This window comes from Anopheles bellator, chromosome 1, assembly GCF_943735745.2.
Source record: "Anopheles bellator chromosome 1, idAnoBellAS_SP24_06.2, whole genome shotgun sequence".
NCBI classification, from domain to species: domain Eukaryota; kingdom Metazoa; phylum Arthropoda; class Insecta; order Diptera; family Culicidae; genus Anopheles; species Anopheles bellator.
The window spans coordinates 26,151,125-26,174,863 of NC_071285.1; the positions used below are offsets into that span (position 1 = coordinate 26,151,125).

The following is a 23,739-nucleotide window of genomic DNA, read 5'->3' on the forward strand; positions in this document are numbered from 1 at the left end:
TACAACGCTACATTATTTGTATCTTATATGTGTCCATGTTTTTAAGCCGATGCCTTTCCAAATATATATTGTTTTATTCGTCTCCATATTTCAATTACACTACCTCATCCCTATTGCGTTTTTTAGTTGTGTTACTATGTTACAAATAAATATTTTTTATGTACTTCCACCGCACGCGATACTTGCCAGCGGCTGTTATCGCAATATAGTAAACTTTAAAACCATCACGAGCTTCGATCAATAGTTTTTTGTTTTTCGTTTACACTCTTCGACTGCCATTTTCAAATTCGGATCAATCTGTTGCTTTCTGTCTTCAACGTACACGAAGATACAAACAAATTCAACAATCCAATTTCAGATAACGACAATAAGCACTTTTTGTAAACCAATGAATATTTAGCGTAGATTTGTGTGTTGCTATAAATACGTTTTTTTTTTCAAAGATTCGAGAATAAATATTGCAGTCATTTTAAATTCCACCGGTTTTTGGGGGTAGTTGTGCAGAATGCACTGTCCGTTTATCAGATATCTAGTTGGTAACATGGTTGCATGTAATGGAGAAGAAAAATGCAATATTCTCAGATAAGGTTTTAGTAGGAATCTATATGCACGTCATTACACAAATATAGACTCTTTTCGTATGTGTTTGATATCTATCGTAGTTTACGCGAGAAATTGGCAATAAAAGTGGCTATGTTACTTTGCAGTAGTAAATTACATATCTTTACAAAACGAACAAAGATGTATGACAAGTAGAGAAGAGTTTTGCTGTAGTTTTTGGTCATTTTCGATTTGTCATTTCTTTTATTGTACTGTGTGCATCGCCATGTACATTTTATTGCATAAAAGGGTATGTGCGTGACCAAAGAATGCTTGTCGCACGGTTTTGAACGCTCTCTGTTTCTTACACGCCTTAGCATTATGTTGTACATCAGGATTCCAGCGTAAGTGTTAACCCATAATTGACGCGCAAAGAGTAACAAATAATGCGATTAAGGATTAAACGATCCATCGTCTTCGTCTTACTGTAGTACGATTTCTTTTGCGTTTCTGTAAAGCGATGTTGACAGCGTATGATGCATTCTGAACTAGATAAGGTTATATTAGGAAGTGTGCATAATCTTGCCTGCGTCATCTTGTACCACATTTACTCAGCAAGTAATACTGACAATCGGGACTGAGAGTTCGCCTATGCACTCCACAAACAACCACAAACACACGAGACTTAGGTACGGGAAGAGATTTTATCTATTTTGGAAGAAGTAAAATTTAAGCTAAAACAGATAAAACGACAAAGCCATAATTGTAGACATGCGATGTGACAACGCGATTTTGTCAACGCAGCTTCTGTACGTAGGTCAAAGAAAAAATATCTGTTGAATCCGATCCTATAACCACTAGCGCAATACTAAACCGTCGCCAAATCTAATCCAAATGAGAAAAAAAGAAAATAATTTGCAGTAAAATATATCGGTGGTGAACGGAAAACAGGTGTGTCCACTTACAGACGACTAAAGCTAGTTATGTGGCCTTTGTTTTCTTGCTGAATCGACTTTTGGCGGTACACTATGGCTCGGCATAATAACGGTAGGCTAACTCCGACGTCGAGTAAACGATGTTCGACGACCTCTCTCTCGTTTTCCCTCGTTCCATTCAGCACGTAAACATGCAGAGTAAATGGCGAGTTCGCAAATAAAAAAACGGCTGAGTTTACTACTCGAAAACAGTGTGTTATTTTCTCCATTTTCGCTAAACAAAGGTAAAATCCACATAAAGTACAGACGACAAAAGAGAATGGCTTCTATCATATTATAAACCACATTTATCTTCATAATTACAAGCATCGACTGCCTACAACAAACACATACACAGCGCACGACTTAATATACAACAAAATAAAACACATTGAGCGCATTCGTACCTAACGTATATACAGTAAACTAGTGGTTTGCCGGTACGGTAGGTTTCGTTTGTTTGTGTACCTCTGGTTCGTGTATTTTGTTGGCGTGTGCTTTGTCGTAAGGACGCAGAACAAATGCTTTCTTAGTATCACAATCTTCACAGAATTTCTCGCTTCCTTTACTTCCCGACCGAGTTTCAACTGATCGCTGCTCTCAGAGTAGTGTCGCCACTAGTCTACATGAGGTGAACATCTTTCGACAGAGTGTGGACTATTTGCAAACTATAAACACCATGAGACGGTTGCTGGTACCCACTGTTTTCTAGCAACACCGGGACGGGCAAGGTCGATTCTCTGCCTAAACGACATCAAAATTTGTTTTTTTGTGTGTTCCTAACGCACAACAAAAGCCAAACTGGAAATCACCATAGAGTAAAAACTGAACAAATTAGAAAACATCATTTGCCTACCGTGTGTCCCGATTTACTACATTTGTTTTGAATAGCAAAACGAACATGATCGCGTATTGCACATGAAAATTTCGCCAAAGAGCTCTTCCTCCTTTTGCGTATTTTTAATTTTTCTAAAAATCCTCTTTTACTCAACGAACTGCATCAAGTGCCCTACTCTACTCCTCTTACTCGCAGCATGTCTCTTATTCTCTCTTGCCTCGCCGTCCATTCAAACTCGGACAACCTTCGCACTATTCCGTAACTCAGTAGCATTCTTCGCAAATTTCTGTCAGAATCTGCTTGAGACTGTCCAAACCGCGCAGAAATCCACTATCCGGTCCGTGGTGTACTTTAACGTTTGCAGTGGCACAAAACGATGCGCCACCGTTTTTGATCTCAAACGTTGTGTGTGCAAAGTCAATCATTCTCACGTCCGCCATACCAACCGTGCTAGATGCTCCGTTACCTAGGCTAGCGGCTCCACCACCACTGATTCCGCCCAGTGAAGCAGATTTCGATTTGGAACTAAGCTTCCGACGTAAAGGTATGGAAATAGCACCCGAGGAGGCAGTTCCACTAGCTGAGGAACCTACGAGATTTGATTTTTTACCGATACCACCTGCTCCACTTCCAGCAACAGTACCACCTTCCTTCCCGCGAGCTCGTTTAGAACTGGTGCCCGTCATCTTCTGACGCAACAGCTGCCGTTCTTCTTCCTCGTCGTCCACTTCACCCTCTTCCTCGTCGTCATCGACCTCTTCATCTTCGTGATAGCCGGCATCCGAGTTGTCATGCTGCCCAGCACTCGCACCGTCCACCGCACCTCCATTACCAGTATTATTTCCGAACGTGATTGAATCGCGATTGTCCTTAAACGTCGCTGCTGAATCACTGCCGAAGGCAACAGGTCCGCTACCATCGTTGGCTGCGTTTCTGCTACCGATTTTGGTGCTGTCGAGTAGGCTGTGCCCGAACGTAATACTGCTTGAACTGAACCCGCCGTCTACCGTGTGGTGGCCCGCGGGTTTTCGGTTGACTTCGAAACTGGCATCAAAATCGGAGCTAGCGTCCGGCAGGTCGGTCGATGCCGTTGGAACGTGGTTTGGTACAACGAAAGCCGCCACATAGTCATCACTGCTACTGTTGCTATTGCTGCTGTAGTTCATCCACGAGTCCATCGAATGCGGGCTGGAGCTGTTCATGGGTTGAGCTGCGCTCGCAGCGCCGATCGATCTTGACGAGGGCAGTGGCAATGGAATAGATTTGCTCGCCAACGACGTCTCATCCGTGGTTCCAGGATAAATAGTTTCCTCCGATATTGGTACAAAAGGAACCTTGTGGTCTGTACTGCGTCGTTCGCAAGAACTGCTGCTTTTTTCCTCCTGACGGCTGTTGTCTACAGTCTCTGCGACTGCAGCAGCCTCACCACCGGCCAGATTGCGAAAATGTTGCCCAGGAAAAATCAGTGTGGTTTCAGAGGCAGCTGCAAAGGCTTCACCGTCCGTTGTTGCCGTGTGAGCCGTTGTTGGAACACGTTTGGGTCCGAAAGTTGTTGATGGCATCGGAGATTCCTCGTTGGATGATGAGTGCAAAAACTGTTCGATCGAGCTGTTTGATGCATCCGCGTCGTAGCAGCATGAGTTTGATTCCGTCTCCAACAGATGGTAATCTCCGGCGTCCGAAGGGTAGGTACTATCCGTTACCGTAACCGGATCTTCGTAACCTTCGTAAACTATCAACAACGAGCTGCGGAAGATAACAATGGAAAAACGGGTTAGCAACGGAAGCATTCTTTCCAGCGTTCTCCCTTCCTTACCAAGAGTAGAAACGGTAGCTGGACTGTTTCTCAATCACACGCCTTAGTTGCTCCAGCTTATCCAGCACTTTGGCGATTACCTTGACCCGTAATCGATAGCCATTGTGGAAGAAGTTCTGCAACGCACCCTTGAATCCATCCTCGTTCAGCTCGCGGCCCCAGTATTTGTCGCGCTTCATGTAATGATCGAGATCGGCCTGGTAGACCTGCATGCCGCATAACCGAACACCCAAGGAGGCTGACGTGCTCGCGGCACACTTGGCCATCTGTTTGCTACGTTTCTCAGCGGATGCATCGTCCCCGTGTTGTCGGGTGCCCATTTTGAGATCGAGAATACACGGTTGCCGATAAGCCGACGTGATGTTTTCCAGCATTAGAAAATCTGATTAGATTAAAATAAAAAGAGAACATTGGGGGCTGTTAATACATCATAAAATAGTCAAGAGCACAATTCCTTTGCAGAGAACGCAGCGACTCAACAATGGTGCCGGCTATGGTGTCAATGAAGATGAAAATAAAATGATGCGCAACGATTTGTAGGCTGTTGCGTTCAGCTATGCCACAGAGCCTGCAGCTGTAAAAAATGATTTATTGCTTCGTTTCGATGACCACTAAATGCTGCTTGTAGCCTTCTTGCCGATTGTTGATAGACACGGGGTGACGTTATTTAATTTGAAAGTAAAATCTTCCTCTAAGTGTAGAACGCAGATGTAGCACATATAAATGGTACGAGCACAAATCAATACACTTGCAGTCCTCTTAACACTTCTCAAATACAACAACGACCCTTGCAACAAATGTACGCATTTGTCCAAGATAAAGGCAATAAAGTATTTTGAAAGTTCGCAAGTTATGTCCCAAGACATCGCGCTTGAGGCATACTTTTCTGTACAGCAACAATTTCAATGGCATTTGGATGCAAGGAAAAATTATGTAAATGAACGATGCGAAACACAAAACACGACCAGACTGGGATTACAGCACGCGGAGTTACTTCCACAATCTGTCCGAGGTTTATGAACAAACTAAATGAAATGGATTTTAAATCGGAAGCTAAGTTAACACGTTAGCGAAAGGCGCATGAAGAAGCGCTTGTTAAGATCGCGTTCTTCTTAGAGCGTCCAGCTGTGGCGTTATTTTTAAGCCCATGGAACGAAAAGCACGAATATTGTGAAGCCTCGGTGGTAACTGATCGGTTGGATGATGTTTCGGCTCTCACAAAAAAGGGGACTCTTGAGCGCCGTGCGACTACGCGAACGCGATACTAACATTGCTTGTTAGAGTTGTCTATCTGTGCAATACTTTTTAACACTTCAGAAGGTATTCCATTTTTATGTATTTTCATCCTGCAAGTAGAAGAGTAGAGAAAGAGAAAACCGATATTAGAGACGAACTGAACTGTTTCTTTTAGCAAAAACTAGATTTTCTGTGATTTTTTGAGTGAGTTTTAGCTTTGGATGTTGAAACGAATTGGGTGCGCACTCTATATGCCAGGAGGACAAATTGACTGTCGCTGAGCGGTGAGAGTGCAGCAAAGGATGATGATCCTGACGCATTCCAGCTGATCTGGATCGGGCAGGATGGTTGAAGCATCCCTAAAAGAAAAGCATATTTAATGTGCGTAAGCGGCACGCAACGGTGGTTCGGTTTCGGGACAACGATTGACACACCCGAAAAAACTTGCGGCATATGGCACGGACAAGGGACAAACCAAACAGACTCAACAGAAAATAAGCAGCAGCGTTTTACGATGAATCGATCATCGTCCGTAACTGTCGATCGCCTGTACGCGGTTGAGTTTGCCTTTCCGAAGCTAGACACACACAAGCGCGCAAAACCACGCAGAACTCGGAGCTTCTGTCTATATGATATCGATGTGCTGAAAAGGTACACCGTAAGCTAACACCAAACATCTATCTGCTCGGCTGTCAACTACTAACCGTAGCACTTCTTCGCGTTTTCTCTTCGAAGCCGCCGTCTTTCGTGCCGAATCGTCACGGAAGCTGGGCGAGTAGCGCTTGTCGAGCTTCGAGCCACCCATGGTTGTAGCTTGCATCACACCTGCAACGAGAGAGAAGAAAACAAGCATTATTTTACAACAGAAAAATATATATAAACATATTCACATTGACTTTTCGATTCTTCGTTTTCGTTCAGTGCACGTGGAATGTAAAATGTTGTTTCACGTGCTACCTTCAACACCACCGTGACGTTGACGGGTGGTGAGTCACGGACAACCAAAAATACTAGCGCCTAGCGTGTGCTAACTACAATGTACATCATCGCGTTCAATGGAGACGCCTAGTGGTGCATGATTATTTTATTTTAGGTTTTTATTTCCGCCGCGTTTCGGTAACGTTCGACCAAGCCAACCAAAAGCATACTTAGTACCAAACCAACCTTTTTAACAACTCGATTTTTTGGATAATGATTGATAGGCACTCTGTTTGGCACAGTAAAATGCGAGATGACCTTCACGAAGTTTCTGCGGTAGACTGATACAGCTACAAAAAACCCACTCAAACGTATGACTAGCGACGCAATACAGTAGGTTACAATATGCTCTAGCCCATGAAAAGTAAGATGCTTATACCCATCGCATGCCAACAGAAAAGAAAATCGCAAGAACATCCCAACGCATACCAACATCGAAAAGAAAGTAAACTGTCGCTCCATCACCCCACACGGATGAATACTAAACCGTAAACACGCCACAGCCACGCGATTTTGCCAACGGCATCAATGCTGTTCCACAGTCTAAATATGATGGCCAAAAGCAATCAAGCGACACGTAACACGTTCTGGGTGTGCTTTTTCCCATAAAAAATTGTTTAATATAGGATATATCATGGAAGGAATGGTCGTTTTTGTTAACGTATGTAATCCCTGCAAAAGGAATTCCTGTATAAATAATGATATTCGTTATTTATTTTTCTTATCGTTATACAACCAGTCTTGATGAACGATATTTCGGCTCACGAAAACATGATCTTTCTGTGGCAATCAATTATTCACTTTAATAAAATGTTATACTCTCAAGGCGAATTTCTCAAACGATTTTTGCGGGCACTTCAGATACCTTCACAAGCCGAAACATTTTCCTGTCTTTAGCCAACCACTCAACATGTGTTTTCCAATACTGACTAAAAGTGGTGGCGCCGCACTGAAGTGACGGTGGCGCCAAACTGAGATACTCTACGCATTCCTAATTTACAATTCATACGCAGATTTCGTCCGCATATTGAGAGTCGGAGAAGTCGGATTGCTGCACGTCGAGTGAGCGAATTCAAGCACGCAAATTCCAACATTTACGACCGATCCGAAATCCCAGTCAAGAGTGTTTTAAGGATTTCTTTTACATCTGAACGTTAAAGGCTTCAAACAACGGATAGCTGTAACCAAAAAAAATCTTGAAAAATACGCAGCCAATCGCCACTTGGCGAAATTCTATAACAAAACAGCTCCGGGGGGCATTGCAAGCAAAAAGGAACAACTGAGGCGCAATAAAAGATAACGGCAGAAGAACTTCAACTAGAAGAGAGTGCGTCCCTCTTTAGCATATCTTATTTTGGAACATGTTTGGATTCTACTACGTCGCTCCGTCGCAGAGTTGTTTTGATCTGAAGCAGAGCTATTCTGCGAATGGGGTCGATTGAACGAAGAATGGTAGGCTATGGAATGTAAAGAATTTGTATCGATGGCCGCAAACTATCCCTAAAGTAGCTGGTGAGTAATGGCAAACTTGACTATTAATTAACTAAACCTAATTGATCTATGGCTTAGTGCACTCAAAGATTTGCAACACAGATTACGCATTTGCCGCCTAAACTGATACGTAACTTGATGCGAAAATGGTGTACGAAGGACGCAATAAATAGAATTGCATCGACTAGGGAGTTCAACTTTGAACCATAGCAGCGCACACGTAATACGCAAATGCAACACCCGCTAGACCATCCTGCAAATGCAAAGCGCATTATCGACGGAAAGGTTTTTTCTTCCATACAATCTACGCATTACGTATTGGGCCCGTGAATGCAGTGCAGCGTTACCGAGCAAAATGTACGTTATACTAAAGCTAAGCTAAAGGTGTCTAAAGTTAGAGACAAAAGTAGTTTCGTGTACTATTGTGACATTTCTGTTTGTTAAACCTTTTCAAGAAATGAAGATTAGGGTTTCACCTTCAATTCAGGGCGCCGTGTGTAATGTGATTAGTTGCGCAAAGCGGAAGAGATGACCTGTTTTACATAAGCGTCTTTTTAAAAAGCACTAGCGTTGGTTACATGTTGAATATTCTAGAAATTTGTAAACTATAGCAGCCTTCAAAATTGGCGATCTATTTATAAATATATTTAGTTTAAATTGTCACATTTGCACAAAAATGCATCATGCTTGAGGATGAAGTTTCTCGCTCGTCGTTCCATTGCAAGACAGCAGAGTAAAAATAGCTCATTGGAAATTGTTTACTAAAAATAGTTAGCAGATTATTAGTAGTTGCCCGCCTTCCACTCAAACTATTACGCATCGGTTCGACTTTTGTTCAATAAAGCATTCAGCGCGATGGAATCGCGCGATCCACATACGAATTCAATCACCAAACCAAGTGCGCAACAGCCAGAAGCTTCAGCGACCATCAGCATGCCGTCACTGAAACAATAATTTTCAAGGAGGGCTGCATTCTTTGGCTTAAACCGATTGCAACACACCAAACCAAGCATTAATCACGAAACCAAGCATTGGTTTTACTAATCGAGTAAGGCGAAAAAAATGCTACTATTTCGTGGCAGGACAACAGCTGTTGGCTTTCTTTGAACTTTGCCACCCCTCGCGCGAATGGTGACACACACTTGGGAACGGTTATAAAACGACGCTTCGATCGACCGCTGTTGCCATGCGCAAGTTAAGGGAAAATTCCATTCCAATGCGCAAGTGGAAGATACCTGGCCAGAAGCGACCACCATCCACAAACAAGAACATTTGCGCTATCGCTGCGAGAAACGCAGTGACGAGGATAAAACGAAATTCTATCCTTCGTTGGAGTCACGTAATTCAACACAAGGTATATAATTTCGTTCGATTAAATACAAAGTTCTGATCATGTGCTGTGCGCAAAATCGTTTCGACAACTCATTTAATATTCAAAGGCAGTTGACGATGTTATTTTCGGCATCAAAATGGTTACAAATTGTTACAAAGACACGGGAAAAAGATAATCAATTATAAACTCAACATATTTCACAGCACCACAATCGCAAATACGTCTGACGGCTGTGGTCGTTGTAAATGATAAAATATCGGACGAGAGCAGGCAACTTTTTTCGTACCTCTCTCTTGTATGGATTGGGAAAATTATGAAAATTATAAATCAAAATGGTTGTTGGGATTTGGGCGCCCGCATCACTTTTCGGATGTTACTACAAGAGCAAACTAACTGCAATTGTTGCTGGTTTTAGCCAGATTGTTCCAGTTAAGGTAGGTAGTGGAAAGCGTGAGGAAATAGGAAAGAAATAAAAACCCACTTTCAGTGGCATGACACGGTGACACTACGCTGCCGGGAGCAAGGAACACCGACAGTAAATAACATCCGAAGATACTACATTCGTTAATCGACCGTGGCCGGGGGCAGTGGAATATGATGTCGCGTCGCACATTCCGTTCTGGCGCCACGTGTTTTTTCAAAGTGCCACATTAAAAACGCCAAAAATAGCATACGCGTCTTGCCATCTGCCGGACAGCGACCGGACGGAGAGAAATCAATTTCCAAGATTGTTCGAGGGCTGACCTCGCAGGGAAATGGAGCAATGCCTAGAGAGAATTCCCCGTATTCTTTCGCCCACTTCAACGAGAACCGCGCCGAATGACTCACTCACTTACCTCTATATTTTGGAACGAACTGCTGTATATCGCTGGGAATGTTTTGATAAAACTCAAGTTCACGCAGGTTGAGTGGCTTGATCACAGTACTCTGGTTCAGCAACAGCAATCGGGTGTGGCCGCCAACCTATGGTGCAGGGAACAGTGTAAATTAAGCTTGATTCTGGCGGAAAATTGTCCGTCTAAAAGAAGGATCTATTGCAACGGGGTTCAGTACCTGATTGTTGAGAGGGTAGAGAGCGATCTCGTCCTCATCACTTTCAGTGTCGTGATGCGGGTGCTGCTGATGTTGGTGGTGGTGATGGTAATGGAGGTGGTGCGTATCCTGCTCATGTTGCTGCTGAATTGAGTTTTGCAAATGTTGAGAACCATCAGTGTGTAACAACAAGCGTGGGTCAGCGATATCCTGATGAGCGGCGGGAAGGATCAACCGGTTGCCAGTTTGTCGCCCTGCAAACGGTAACTGCTGCGGCTGATGCACATCCTTCAAGTACGCGGATAGGTTATCGCCAGGTTTGGTTACATAAAATGCGTCAGTAGCATGAGATCGCTCGTGTTGCTGCTGCTGCTGCTGCTGCTGGTAGACAACATTGTACTGCAGAGAACAGTGCTCTTGCAGCTGCTGTTGCTCTTGGTGCTGTTGCTGCTGCTGCTGATGTTGCTGCAGTTGGCGACTATTGGTGAAGTTGTGGAAATTGAGTTGCTGCAAATTTGTAGGTACATGTTGCGCCGTATTACGTTCAATATCTCCCATGCCCCAATCGCCCAGAAAATATACCATACCCTTGTATCGCAAATTGTGTTCTTGGCCGGTGGAAGTTAATACCGCCGCCGTATTTCAAAATTGGGCTAAAAATTTTGCGAGGGATGCTGGCTATTTTGCCGGACTGGACTCGTTTGGCCGAACCAATCAACGGAATCCTGTTACTTGATAATAGACAGCTTGTCTTGTTTTCCTATTTGCTGAAGCGCTGGCTTGATATAATCTGAAAATAAAACAAAAAACATTTGTAAAATAAAATGTGTAGTTTTAGCAATTTTGCGTAAAAGGACATCAAACCAAAATAACAACTTGCCAACAAGATACTTTAAATTACAGTAATAAATTTGACTTTCTACCAATTTTCCGGTAAACATCCAGGTAACACACTTAGCTCGACTCGTACCGCAAGTGCAATAATTTTTAAGCATCAGACCGGCGATTAAAATTGTTTGCAAATTAAGCTGACGTATTGTTCAAACAGAGATAACCAGTAATCGATCGACCCGTAACAAAGCGCACCACTTAACAGCAGCAAGAAAAGGGCAAAATAAACAATGCTGGCATTTTTGGTGTAATTTCGCACGTGGCAAACAATTAGCTCGCAAGATCACGAGAGAGAGCGTGGCGACCGAGAGGTGACATTTGATTCGATGGCTCGTTTGAGTTTGTGACTTGACTCATCTTACTTAATGAGCTGCCCTATAAATAAGAGCACGATGCAGTCGCAGTAGAGCGCGAGCCACATGCAGCAAACCGAGCGCGGCAGCATACATGCATCACCAGCAATCAGGAATTGAATGAAGACACGCTGCTGTGGCAAGCAGCGTATCACGCGCGTGGTAACCGAATAAACCCCGAATCTTCTCCCTGCCCGAAAGATGATTAAAACTTTCGAGGAGTCCCCGATGAAGCGGTACGTCTGCTCCGAACGTGGCTGACGGAAGCACGCGCATCCCAGGACTTACGTAAGAGAGCCGTAGATTGGTGGTAATTCCCAATCCGATGGCGATGTGATGCTGTAGCGACGATGACAACGAACGGCCCTAGCCTTTGACATTACACAAACTGCACCCGGCAGAGATCCACACACGATCACGGCGGTGTAATAGCTGAGAATGAGGAAACTTGGACGTTGTTGACCCGATTCTGCTGGCTGAATTGTCTCAATATAATTTGGTTTCTGACACTTGGCGATGCACGTTCCAATGGAACTGGAAATTCGATATCGAACCCAACTTGGCGATGTTGTCAAGCAAAACCACTTGCCAGACCGGAGATCCCCCTCCTGGTTAGCGAACTGATTGAACGACCAGACAAATTTAAACTGACCGACCGTGTTCAGACACAGAACATGATGCCGAGCGCAACTGCCGCGCCTGCGAGAAACGCTTTGTTTCGACTCAAATCCGAAACACGAAATGCTCTCTCACTCTCTTCCGCAGAGCGCTGTCTCGCGGTTGCTTGACAGTGACGTTTGGTTATGTTTTTGTTTTGATAGCGAATTGGAAATTAGACCGATGCACTCGAGATCTCCGCCTGCCTGGGAGTGAGAGAGTGTACTCAAAAAAAAATCGAGGAAACAAGTGAGCAAAGAGACCCCGATACTATTTTAGTAACTTTCCACAACGCTGACGCGTGCCAACCACGCGTCCGATTGGAAAATGACTTGGAGCCTCGAATGTCAACCGATCAGCGATGTGTCGCCAGCGAACGTTCGGGCGTGTCATTTCTGTTGACTATTTCTAACAGACCGCTGAATTTCACATTAGCATATTCCTTGTGCCCAAAACCGCATTGATGTTTCCAAATTTATTTGGCTCTGTGATGACTAAACCTGCAAAACTGACCGATGGTTCTAAGCATCCCCACAAAGTACCGTATTTTTTCCGTGTATAACACGCACCCATATTTAAGAGGAAAAAAATTGGAAAACAAGTTTTTTACTATACATTTTTCAGATATGTGATATAACATTTTTTAAATGATTTCACAACAACTTCTGTTTTAACTCCCCGCCATGACTTAATGACGATATTGTATGGATAATTATATTCCCAACAAATGTTTCATTTCATAATTTATTCAATAATACCATAAAATATGTACCTTAAAGGGCATATTTGTATATTTATGGGAGACAAAATTTTTACTACCCTTGTGTAACGTGCACTCAGATTTTGGAGCTAAGAAAATTGGGAAAAAGGTGCGCGTTATACACGGAAAAATACGGTACAAAGAGCAAAGTAACTAAGGAACTAACGGTACGGGCCGCAGTGAAGTTCAAGGACACACGGTTTATCTCTGATTGCTGTTCGAACATTACCCCGAGCCTGCATCCAACAGCTGTTCTAAGCGTTGCGCCACGCAAGGTACAAGGACATGCGTTCGCACGGAACCCAACGGCGCATGCCAAAACGTCTCACGCAGGGGGCTTGTATTTCAATTACCTACCCCACACACCATTGCTGACATCAGGCCCACATTTAGAATTCCAGCTGCGGAACGGAATCAGCTGATTGCTTACGCCAGCGCGCACGCTACTAGGTCGTGAGCTACGTTGGAGAAGAAGAAGAAACATCCTAAACCCACGCGCCTTTCGTGCCTACTCGCAGAGGAATCGGACGATTCTCGTACGGCACGCGCTCCGCGGCCCTCCGCGAGAAGCAGCGATCAAAACAAATCAGCCAGACATCAGCCACCATGTGTCAGATGTGGCGTGATGCGGAAGGGACATGTACGAGGGGTCGTAGCAACAACCGTTACAATACAATCACCCGGTGAAGCAATACACGCGTGTACGAGCGAATGGTTCACACACTTGCGCCACTCAAACGTGGCGAACGTAAAAAACCATGCGCAAGTAAGTGTCCGAGTTGTCTGATGCTACTACAGGCAGGGTTTGTCTGGATTGAGGGCACGGAAGCGCGAGAAGGAGGCTGACAGCTGGTCAAAACCAACTAGCTGATAAACCAAAATGGCTAATTCGCGAGCTTTAAAAAAAATGGAAACAATCAATTGAACTTGCGTTATTGGAATAGAATGATAGAATAATGGATTTATTTCGCGTCGATTCAGTTCTCTTCGCGACACCGTGTTCTGTAGACGACCTTCGCTAGGACACATTCAGACGCAGCGCACAGCAAAATGCAAACGTCGCAGACCGTGTGTAAAGATATTGTTTTTCTCCACCTTTTATCGCCACCGCTTAGTTTCAAGATTAATTCTTTTATGTGATGAGTAATCGCCGTTAGCGTGTGACTCACTTTAATACGCACATGACTCGATCGACCTAGTCCGCGGTCCCATACGGCACCTTGACTAGCCTCTCAAGACGCGTGTTGTCTACCACACGCAACACACAATAGGCAAGTGTCTTCGCAAACTACGGAATAAAATAGAACAGCTGAGCGTAGCATGGGAAATACGAACCAAACGAGTTATTCTTCACGCGTGGGGATTTTTGAGCGCATCACGCGCACACTAACGGCGGTAATTCTTGTGAACAACAAGCGACAGAACACAAAAAAGAAGCACATCCAAGCCGAAACGATATGAAAATCCTACTAAAGTAATAGCTAATAGAACCATGCAGTTTTCACCCTTATCTCTGTGCCAACAAGAATTAGCGTAATGTGTGCAGAGTTTAGAAAAACACTCCAGGAATCGTAAAAGGGTCGAGACGGGCGTTGTCGAGTCAACACTCGTAGAAATGTCGAGACAGGCGACAAGCTTTTGCCAAAGGCAAACCGCACAGTTCCGGGATATTACGGTATTGTAACAAACCCGAGCGTGCCCTAAACGAATTACAAACAATTCCTAGAACCGCACACTTCAGACGCCGCCGTGTCTGTCTCATTGAATACCCTTACACCTTTTACAGCGCGCAATCGTTGCAACACGTGTAACAGAGAAACCAAACACTCTACGGACGTGGACGACACTTGAAGGGCGTAACTCCGAGAATCATGCGGTCCCTCACTCAAATGTTCGCTTGTAAACAATGCCGAAGTTAACATCGGAAAAACCGAGTTGTAAGTGCATTCTGATTCTGAAAAGCCAATTAAATCAAAGTAATAAAAAGTTGTGCCACTAATCGTGTGTCATCGAGTGAAGTTTCAAGTTTAAATTTTAATGGTACAGTGTTTTCATTGATGCCATAAATAATCGTGCCGTCGCCAGGCAGAACTCGCAAACGGAACACGTCTGGTCGCCGCTGGAACATTAAAAACAACTCTCGTTTGCACATCTGTTTTACGGACATAATTACACGCGCTGATTGGAAGCAGGAAACGTTGAATGGCAGCAAGCAATCGCTGCCAAAAGGGACACACCGTTTGTGATCTGCGCCACCAAACAGGGGCAGCACGAACAGACAGTAGTTGGAGGTGGCCACCTGTTTCTACGGCACATTGAGGCTTACCAAAGTGAGACGCCACTTCTGTTTCGAAAGGAAACACTTTATCTTTTGGGAACTATCCAACATTTGGTAGGCGTAAAATGCAATTCTAGCCCTAAACCGCAGTTTGCAAACGAAGACGAGTGGGATGAAAAATGATCTTTACGTCGTGGGGCAGGGCACGGAGGTTACATACAGTGATTGATCGCGGTAATGTAAGTCCTTCAAAGGCATGATGGTGAAATGGGTTTACTGGCTGGGGAATCACACATGGTTTGATGCGAATTAGCTGTTTAAATACCGAGCTAAAACGTCTTGATGTTGCTCAATTGATGTCTCAACGTCTTGATGCACATTCGCTGCGAATCAACCTAAAAAACGAATTCAAAACCCAGAATATTCACCCAACTACAACCACCAAGAATTTAAAATTCTGAAAAAGAGATCCTTTTTTGTGTAGAACTCTGGTGAATGTGCTGGCGATGCACCGAAAAAACTGCAATTCCTTGCATTGCAATTATCTTCGTGCCCTCCACATCTGGCCAAGCCTTGAAAACAGCGCTATCACCAGGGACACTTGACGGCCTATTGTCGGCGGTTACCCCGTGATGGGCTGAAATGATTTACTATGGCAACGCGAACTCGTTCAATGTCAAGTTCCGCGTGCTGTGTCGTGCCATCATCATCCGCCAAAGCGAACTAGACCTAATGGGCAATGGCCGTTCGGTGAAGGATAAATCATGCCGCATCTACCAGGGTTTATGTGCACAGGGAGGGCTTAGCTGTGTTTGAGCCTGGTCACAACATTAGATCAACATCGCTGTTGTTATTTGCGTCAACAGTTGACGGTTTGACGTACACCGCTACAACTCATACCAGGTCAGATATTTATCCGAAACACTTGCTCGAACGATAAATTCCAAAATAGGAGTTAACATTTGTAAAATATACTACGTTACAACTAAATTAGTAAAACAATAGATGTTGTTCATTTCAGCATCGGCGATAGTATTTCATTAAATTTTCGCGAAATCACGATTCGGGAACTTTTTGTCTGGAATTCTGTTCAATCTGACTCCAGATAAGTTTTGGAGATTTTAAAAGATCACTTCAGATGACTCACACAAACGTTACACACTTTTTTCACGTCCAGGTGGACACGGTAAACAAGATGTAAAGTTAATTGGATCTCCGATGCAATAACAGAGCTGCAAAGCTCCTCACTCCTCAATCAAACACATAAAGGCATTCGGGACAGCTTTGCCAACGAGCTAAACACCGTTAAACGTTACACAGTTTAACACGATGTGCGGAACCATTGTAACAGGAATTAATACTGGAACACAAGTAAAATCGTGGCGGGAAGTAGCCCTGAGCCAATAAGCCTTCCGCTGGTAGGATCAAAATCGACCACAGATAACAGTTGTGAAATTGCTTAGCGGTCAAAACAAGGATGTTTTTCGCAGAAACATCGCAAACGTCACCAGCGAGACACCAGTGCGCACGCCGCGTTGAGTTAGTAGTAAACAGTTGTTATCTTGGCTTTAGTCACCTCAGACGCACCGGCGGTAAGCGGTGGAGGGACCAGTCAATTTTGACCACGACCGAACAATGAAGTCATATGATATCTTTAAATTTGAAAGAGTTTCTTGCTGCGAACCTAGTTTTCAATGTCAATATTATTAGCGCGACCTGCGACCAACCACAGACGACGAAAACCGGTATGTCACCGATCCGCTGATTCCCTATTGTAGCATCCTGCTTCGAACCGGTTAGAGATGTAGACTACATGTTTCACACATTTGTTATTGGCCCCCGCCGCAATAAATCGGAAACGTTTACTTTGGCATTTTTCAACTTTTGAAAATACCTAAATGTCAACAAGCAAAATAACCTATATCGTTCGTCGTTGATGTGATAAAAATAAAAACGTTCGGTAGATAAAAATAAGACCATAGGCCAGGCCAGCGGGTTGCCGTATTAAAAATAAATTTGTCCAAATCATTGTTTCGAGAAAAATGTGTTGAAGTATTGAAGCAAGAGCGGAAACACTTTGCCTGCCTTTTTTGAGATCACCAGCACTCGCGCTTTGCGATTGTGATGGACAGTTGTCTAGTGAAATATGCTTCTCGGTAGATGAAGCGGCAGATGTGTTCCCCCTCGTTCACGCCTTGACCTTGGCAACTTTTCGAGTCGACAGAAGAAGAGCGATTGTCAATCAGGTTCGCCGAATTCTGCGGAGAGCTGAGAGTAAAATGTTTGAAGAAATGTATGCTTTCGTTGCAGTGCGAGCGCCGCCAATGTTTACGTAGTACATCTGGCCGTTCGTACTTCCCAAAAGAAAACCAGCAACTGTGATTGGTCGACATGGATCGATTTGGGGGCACGTACAAATGTGGCACACCATTAGCATGTTTTGCGTTGATAATTTGACTTACCGCCTTCACAGTATTACCGCCGTTCAAAGTTGTGAATCTTTAATGCGTTTAAGATGGATGATTTGCTGAAGCTCGTGAATGTTTTCCGCTAACATCACGACTATTCTGCGTTCTATCCCAAAACTAGAGTTCCACGTTTGCATGAAGGCATCGAAAAACTATCGCGTATCGTCTTTCAGTACGTCATCGCCAACAATTTACAAATGTTTGCCAAAGTCAACAAACACTTCAGCGCTCAATTCCGCAGTAGGGCCCAAATTTTCACCATATACGTAATAGAAGAGGAGCGTAAAGCGTACGATGTTTCGTTTGGCACAGCACAGCACGGTATTGATTTTGAACCGTTTCTATCTGCTTTCATTTGCATGAGGTGGTAAAAAATGTAACGACCGAAATAGATACAAAAAAAAACCAAAACATACACTTTACAGTCCGGCCCCCCCAAGGAGCCGACAGCGCCCGTGAGTCAGCGATGCGCCACTGCGCCCGGGTGGAAGTTGTTGTTCGCCTCCCCCCGAAAAGATCGGATGCTTTTATGGCGGAATTTGTTTTAATCTTTTTGTATCGATCCCTGTCAATAAACTGGACAGCCCACACTTTCGACTTATCGACACTTTGTCGGCCATCGAAAGGCGCGCAAGCCATATTTCACTGACGTCCCTAGCGCGGTGATAACGCTGTCTGGTAGTTATAAACACTTGAACAATCACAGGTTGTTTGGCGAATATCCGACCCTGCCGAAACGGCCGGCTGCAATAAAACGGCAAAACAACAATGAATCATAAAATATCATAAAAAGAGGCGAACGACAATGTTTGAAACATGTTTATGGTCACATATTCTTTGTTGTTATAAAATTCGCTATCGGTTTTGAGCCGGTGCATCTTGTTTGGACGCCATAGGACATCTTGTCTGCTATAATTATTTACAAAAACACATGTACAAACCATTACCAGGGGATTGGACATTTCTAACTCCTTTCAACTCTTAGGTACGTTTGTGAAAAGGTTAGTGAAAAGGATTTTGTCGCGAGCCGTTAGGCTTTCTAAACAAACCCTGACTCCGGTTGTTCCACAGCCCGCAGGAACATTTTTGTCAAGTTTCTTATCGGACAGCGAAGCGATAAGCTCTGTTTGCCAGGCCTGTCCATACTCGGCAGCTCCCTCAGTTACGGTGGCGCGGTGGCTGCTAATCGTTCGTTTACTTTTCTACTTTGCGTCTAAAAAAAAACAAATAAAATGAAGAAGAAACGCGCAGGTCGTCTCCAGCACAATCTCGGCGCGCGTGAAACTGGGTGTCTAGTGTTTGTTTACTGTTTACACAGACCAGCTGATTCTGCCCCACGGGGGGGTTCCAGACGATCCCATAAGCTTCCCGGAAAGCTAGCAGATCCTCAGGAGCTCCTGTCTTTGTCCCAGTTACCTGTGAGCGAGACCGTGTTCCTGTAGAAGCGCTTATCTGGCGAGCGCGCCAGAGGCACGATCTCGATCGTGGCACATTTTCGGGGACTAGGCTAACGAGGAAGTTGTTTAGAGAGCAGATTTGCCTCAAGCAATTGATTACGAAACCGGTACGCGCCGGGTTTCCGTGCCCCTTGGACTTTGTCCCCTGCGCGGCCCCAAAGTCCGTAATGTTCGTCGCGCCACAAAGCAGTACTTTAGTAGCATACATCTCGCATCGCAGCTGTTCACCACCGCAGCTACGGTTTAGTGATTGCTTGGCAATTTCGACATCGAAAACATAATGGGGTGCTACGCTTAGGCCATTGTATTCTAACTATTTCGTCAGCACAACACCGGGCCGTTGCTTCACCACGCAACATGTGCGTCGGGGCACGACGCTTGTTGGAGTGTGGTATAAATAGGAATAGTTTTCTCTTATTTTTAACTCCTTTAAACGCCACGCCACCCCACTGACCGTGTGTAATCGCCCCACTGACCGGCAGCTGTCGTTTCAGGTTGCCTTAGCAAATCGGATCAGCGCATCTAAATACCGTGATGTAATTCCCCTCTCTCTGACGAGCTTGCTTGCTCTGCCTCGCTAATACATCTTCCTACTTGTATTGTTTGTGTGACAGTGTGGACATGTGCTTCACAGAACTCTGCCCCCGGGCCCTTGTGTTGTTGCTTTCGCCATAATGCAACGGTATGGCCTCCTTACGGGGAACGGCTAATTTAGTGTACGATACGCGTGAAAATATCACTTCTTGCATGTTGTGTTGAACGATAAAAATCATTTATATAATATAAATCACATGTAACCAATTAGATCGATAGCCTATAGCAACAAGCAGCACAAATTGCTCATCGAACACACGAAGAATGTGCCTCGGATCTCTGGGTTTCACTGGCACTTACAAGGAATTTCCCTAGATGACCCAACGACGTCAAGGCCCAGCACGACGGTGAACACATGATTTACGTGTGCAATTAAAAACCCTTCTAAGCGTTACGAAACGGTATTCAAATGGACAGCGGGTTTTGGCAATAGTCAGTCGCCCGCCGCAGGGTGTCTCCCAAATTTAGCACCAAAATTCCTCAATTTTTCATTCCGAAACGGACCGAAATGAAAAGTCAAACGACTGTCGACTAACGCGCGCGCAACGTCATCAGACCCAGCCTGTCTCCGAGGGATCTGGCCGCAGTGGCGGCCGGTGATTTTCCTTTGGCATCTTTCCAGCGGGAACCGCGCCCGTTTGGTTGGATGATTTTGGTGGCAAAAATTCCGAAATTGACGCTTTTCTTTTTCGCGTCCTTCAGCAAACGGGGAGCGGCGTGTGTGTTCCCTTCCCCGAGGGCAGTATTATTCATTCAGGCCCATTCATCATGCCCTAACCGCCGTTAGGCGAAGCCAAACGTTACCAAGATTCAACCACCTCTGGTTCTTCGCTTGCTTTTCACTTCATCGCCGCCGCAACCGCCGGACGATGAGCATCGTTCGAAATCTGTTACCGGGGACTGATAATATGCGACGAGGACACTTCAAGTGCATATAAACAGTGCGGTCTCCATCGCGTCATCGCGCGAGGGAATCGAGAAAAAAAGGCGTCTCTCCGTCATCATCAACGCCGCCACAGCCACAAGATAACACCCGCTGTGTCGGACAAAAATGTTTGGAAAATTATCAGCCTTGGGCGTGTGGCATTGCTTGATTATTTTTGATAAGGAACCAGGACAATCCAGATGATTTACTATACAATAGGCTGCTCTTAGTACTTGACGCTTTTAAAACGCGTCATTGGGCGGTCCGGTGGTGTTTCGGTGCAGTAGTGGATGTTCCGTTCGTTAACCGTAGCCAGGCGGCGCTAATAGGCAGCTTGACTCTGGACAAGGACAACACATATTAACCCTAGATGCTGAGCAAGATGGCTCTAAGTTGTTACAACGGAAGTCGGCGTTAGGATATTGCTGAACGATTGTGATTGTATGAAATTGTATGCAAATAAAATAGAAATATCTCATTAGCCGCCATCGATGGCAATGTAGTATGGCCCTTGGATATCTCCACTGTAGGCGTTTCTTGACAGTCAGTGCCCGCGAGTATACTTCTTTTGAACGATGCAAGCGGAACCGGATCCGAGGAACGTGCTAACGACACATAGGTTCGGCACATAACGGCACTACGTCGTCTCGGGCAGACCGGAATCCCCGCGAGTCAAGGTCATCGGTTGCGTTTACAGAGAGATAACCTTTTGCCTACCACAGGCGCCGCGCTTTGATCGATTCTGCTAGGAGAAGAAACAGGGGCTGTGGCGGCGAGGGCGAGGCGAAGTATAATTGTCGATTAACGGCTTCTTTCCGCTTCCGTTGACTTCTTCCTGCTCGATGCATCCGCAGGTGTTTGGCGGAGGGATTGGTATGTTCGGAAATCTATCTACTAATTGATTGGCGGGGTTTTACAGAGCCGGCACTCGACGTAGCGACAACTTTCGGCACCCACTAGCCCAATGGTTCGAAAGTGAAAATATCCTGCGGCGAAAGCAAGAATGGTCTTCTGGGAGGTTTTCGCCATTGATGACTCTGATGAACGTGACTGTGTGTGTTGTGTATGGTGTTCCGTGCAACTGAACGAACGGAATGGAATGTTGCTTATGCTGTGGGGGTCACCGCAGTACGCATGCTCACTAGGTCCGTGATACGACAACACAATGCCCAATAGTATGGGGTTAATCGATAAACAAAGTTCAATGGAATTGTCAGTCTCCCAACAGCTCATAAATAGCTTAAAGAAAAGGAAAATGTTATTAACTGAGCTGTTTTCAATCTACAGTTCATGCATCATTCATAAATATAGTCAAACTTTAATCACGAAAGAAATTTGGTAAACACTAAAATAAAGATATTACAAAATAGAACAATGAATAGTAAAATCTACTTACATGGACTATCCAGTCAATCCAGGAGGTCGATTCTGGTCAACAACACTGGTTGTGATTCTTTTGGTCTGTCGTTTAGACGGAGGCCAAACAGCTGACTTTAGTTTCGGGCTTTCTGTGTTAATAAGGTGTGTCTAACCGATAGTTTTCTCACGACCGTTTTCGTATTCAAACGATTAATGTTTCTCGTTAGCTGCAGTGGTTCTAAATTAACACGGTAAGCTTTTGCGTCAGACCCAACTCAATCTTCTCACTCTAGCCAGAAGCAGACCAAAATTAATGCTGGGAACGGCATCGTAACCACTTTTTCCGTGAAAAATACACAAATATAGCCGATGCGGACGCATCGAAAGCATTTGAAAGTAAACAGTCTTGGGCTTTGTTTTTACGAAGTGTGAGGTTTAGTTATGATTCGTTCGTCCTTCTTCGGGAAGGAACATTGAAATAAAAACCGCTGCGAAATCTACCGGGGGACTCGATCGCTCAATCGTCACATAGTAAAACTGGCAACACGGCCTTGCCTTACGAGGCTATCGCACTGCCACTAACTCACTTTCACTTCGCACACTATCAAACACTGCTCACCAAACTTGCTCTTTTTCTTTTGCGTTGCTCTACTGTCGCGGGCTTTATCTCTCTCTCTATCTCCCTCTCGCTTCTTCGCTCAGCCGAGCGTTCACTGCGATCTCACTTGCACTTTCCTGACCACTTCATCGATGTTTAATTTAAATATTATTTATCGTTTCGCTTTCAAACTGCTTACTGTGCACTACGGTATTGCGGCAAAGTAATCAACAACTGTTGGCGCTGTTTTGCTGATATGACTATTGGTATTGCTCACGATTGTAGGTAACCCTGTTTAGGGGACTCGTTGCTCTCTTTCTAGCGTTAACACGAGATGCCGTGTTTTATCGTGCTCTCCCGCTCCTCCGCATTCGACTCGCACGCACGTACGCCAGGCTGATGGAAAAATTCAGATTCAGCCCACACACACTGCCGAAGCGCTTTTGTTACCCAGCTGGTTCCCCGTTACGTGTACGAACTTGGGCGCTTTTCTATGTGTGGAGCACACCACCAAGGATGGAAATCCACCCTATCGAACAATGGCTGCTGGCACTTGGATCCAGCAGAAAAGGCCAAATAAGCTGCTTTTCCCGCAGCAAATGGCACTGCCCGATGTAGTGAGTTAATACACAAGCGATTGCCTTGGTATCGTTGGGACGAATTGAAAAGATTTCCTTAGTTAATATTTCGTCAGAAATTCAAACTTTGAGTAGTTTCGCCAGACAACACAAAACAACCTTTTTCACTCTTCGCTCTTCACGGGCTTCTAGACACAGTTCAGACGTTGTTGTTGTTATTATCTTGATTACAGAGATTTTTAGCCTGAAGCTTCTTTCGTCTCTTTGCAGGTTTGTTTTTTGTGTTTCGGATGGTTTTGTTGGTTTGAAAATGAGACAGGAGATTTCTTTTCACGATGGTGCCACCAGTTTTGCTAACAGAGACTAGGAACGCAGAGGACGAAACAGAGACTAGGAACGCAGAGAGAGAGAGAGAGAGAGAGAGAGAGAGAGAGAGAGAAAAGTTTCTCTCTCTCTCTCGTTTCGTGTTCGAGATTTTCGTAGGTTGAATCGGGAAAATCTCTTGGTTTTTTGTCTTTTTTTGAGATAAGGCCAAAATTTTAATTACTGAAATTTCTGGCACTGAATTTCTGAGGCTTTAAAT

The 23,739-nt window shown here is 44.6% G+C and overlaps 1 protein-coding gene across 1 annotated transcript; it reads right to left on the reverse strand.

Annotated features, from left to right (window-relative positions):
• Window positions 1–40: 40 nt before the first annotated feature.
• On the reverse strand, window positions 41–23,439 carry LOC131205785 (uncharacterized). The gene is made up of 7 exons (XM_058198037.1): window positions 22,018–23,439; window positions 10,260–11,028; window positions 10,043–10,169; window positions 6,109–6,229; window positions 5,438–5,514; window positions 4,169–4,550; window positions 41–4,098 (listed from the first exon to the last, which is right to left on the reverse strand). Exons 2-7 carry the CDS (start codon window positions 10,821–10,823, stop codon window positions 2,616–2,618), a joined length of 2,754 nt encoding a protein of 917 aa, XP_058054020.1. The 5' UTR covers window positions 10,824–11,028; window positions 22,018–23,439; the 3' UTR covers window positions 41–2,615.
• Window positions 23,440–23,739: the final 300 nt, after the last annotated feature.

Coding starts and splice junctions, on each gene's coding strand:
- LOC131205785 (XM_058198037.1), bottom strand. CDS start 10,823: ATGGTATATTTTCTGGGCGATTGGGGCATGGGAGATATTGAACGTAAT. Junction 6,230..10,042: donor GTTCGTTCCAAAATATAGAG/GTAAGTGAGTGA, acceptor CTCTCGTTGCAG/GTGTGATGCAAGCTACAACC. Junction 4,551..5,437: donor AGACAACTCTAACAAGCAAT/GTTAGTATCGCG, acceptor TAATCTAATCAG/ATTTTCTAATGCTGGAAAAC.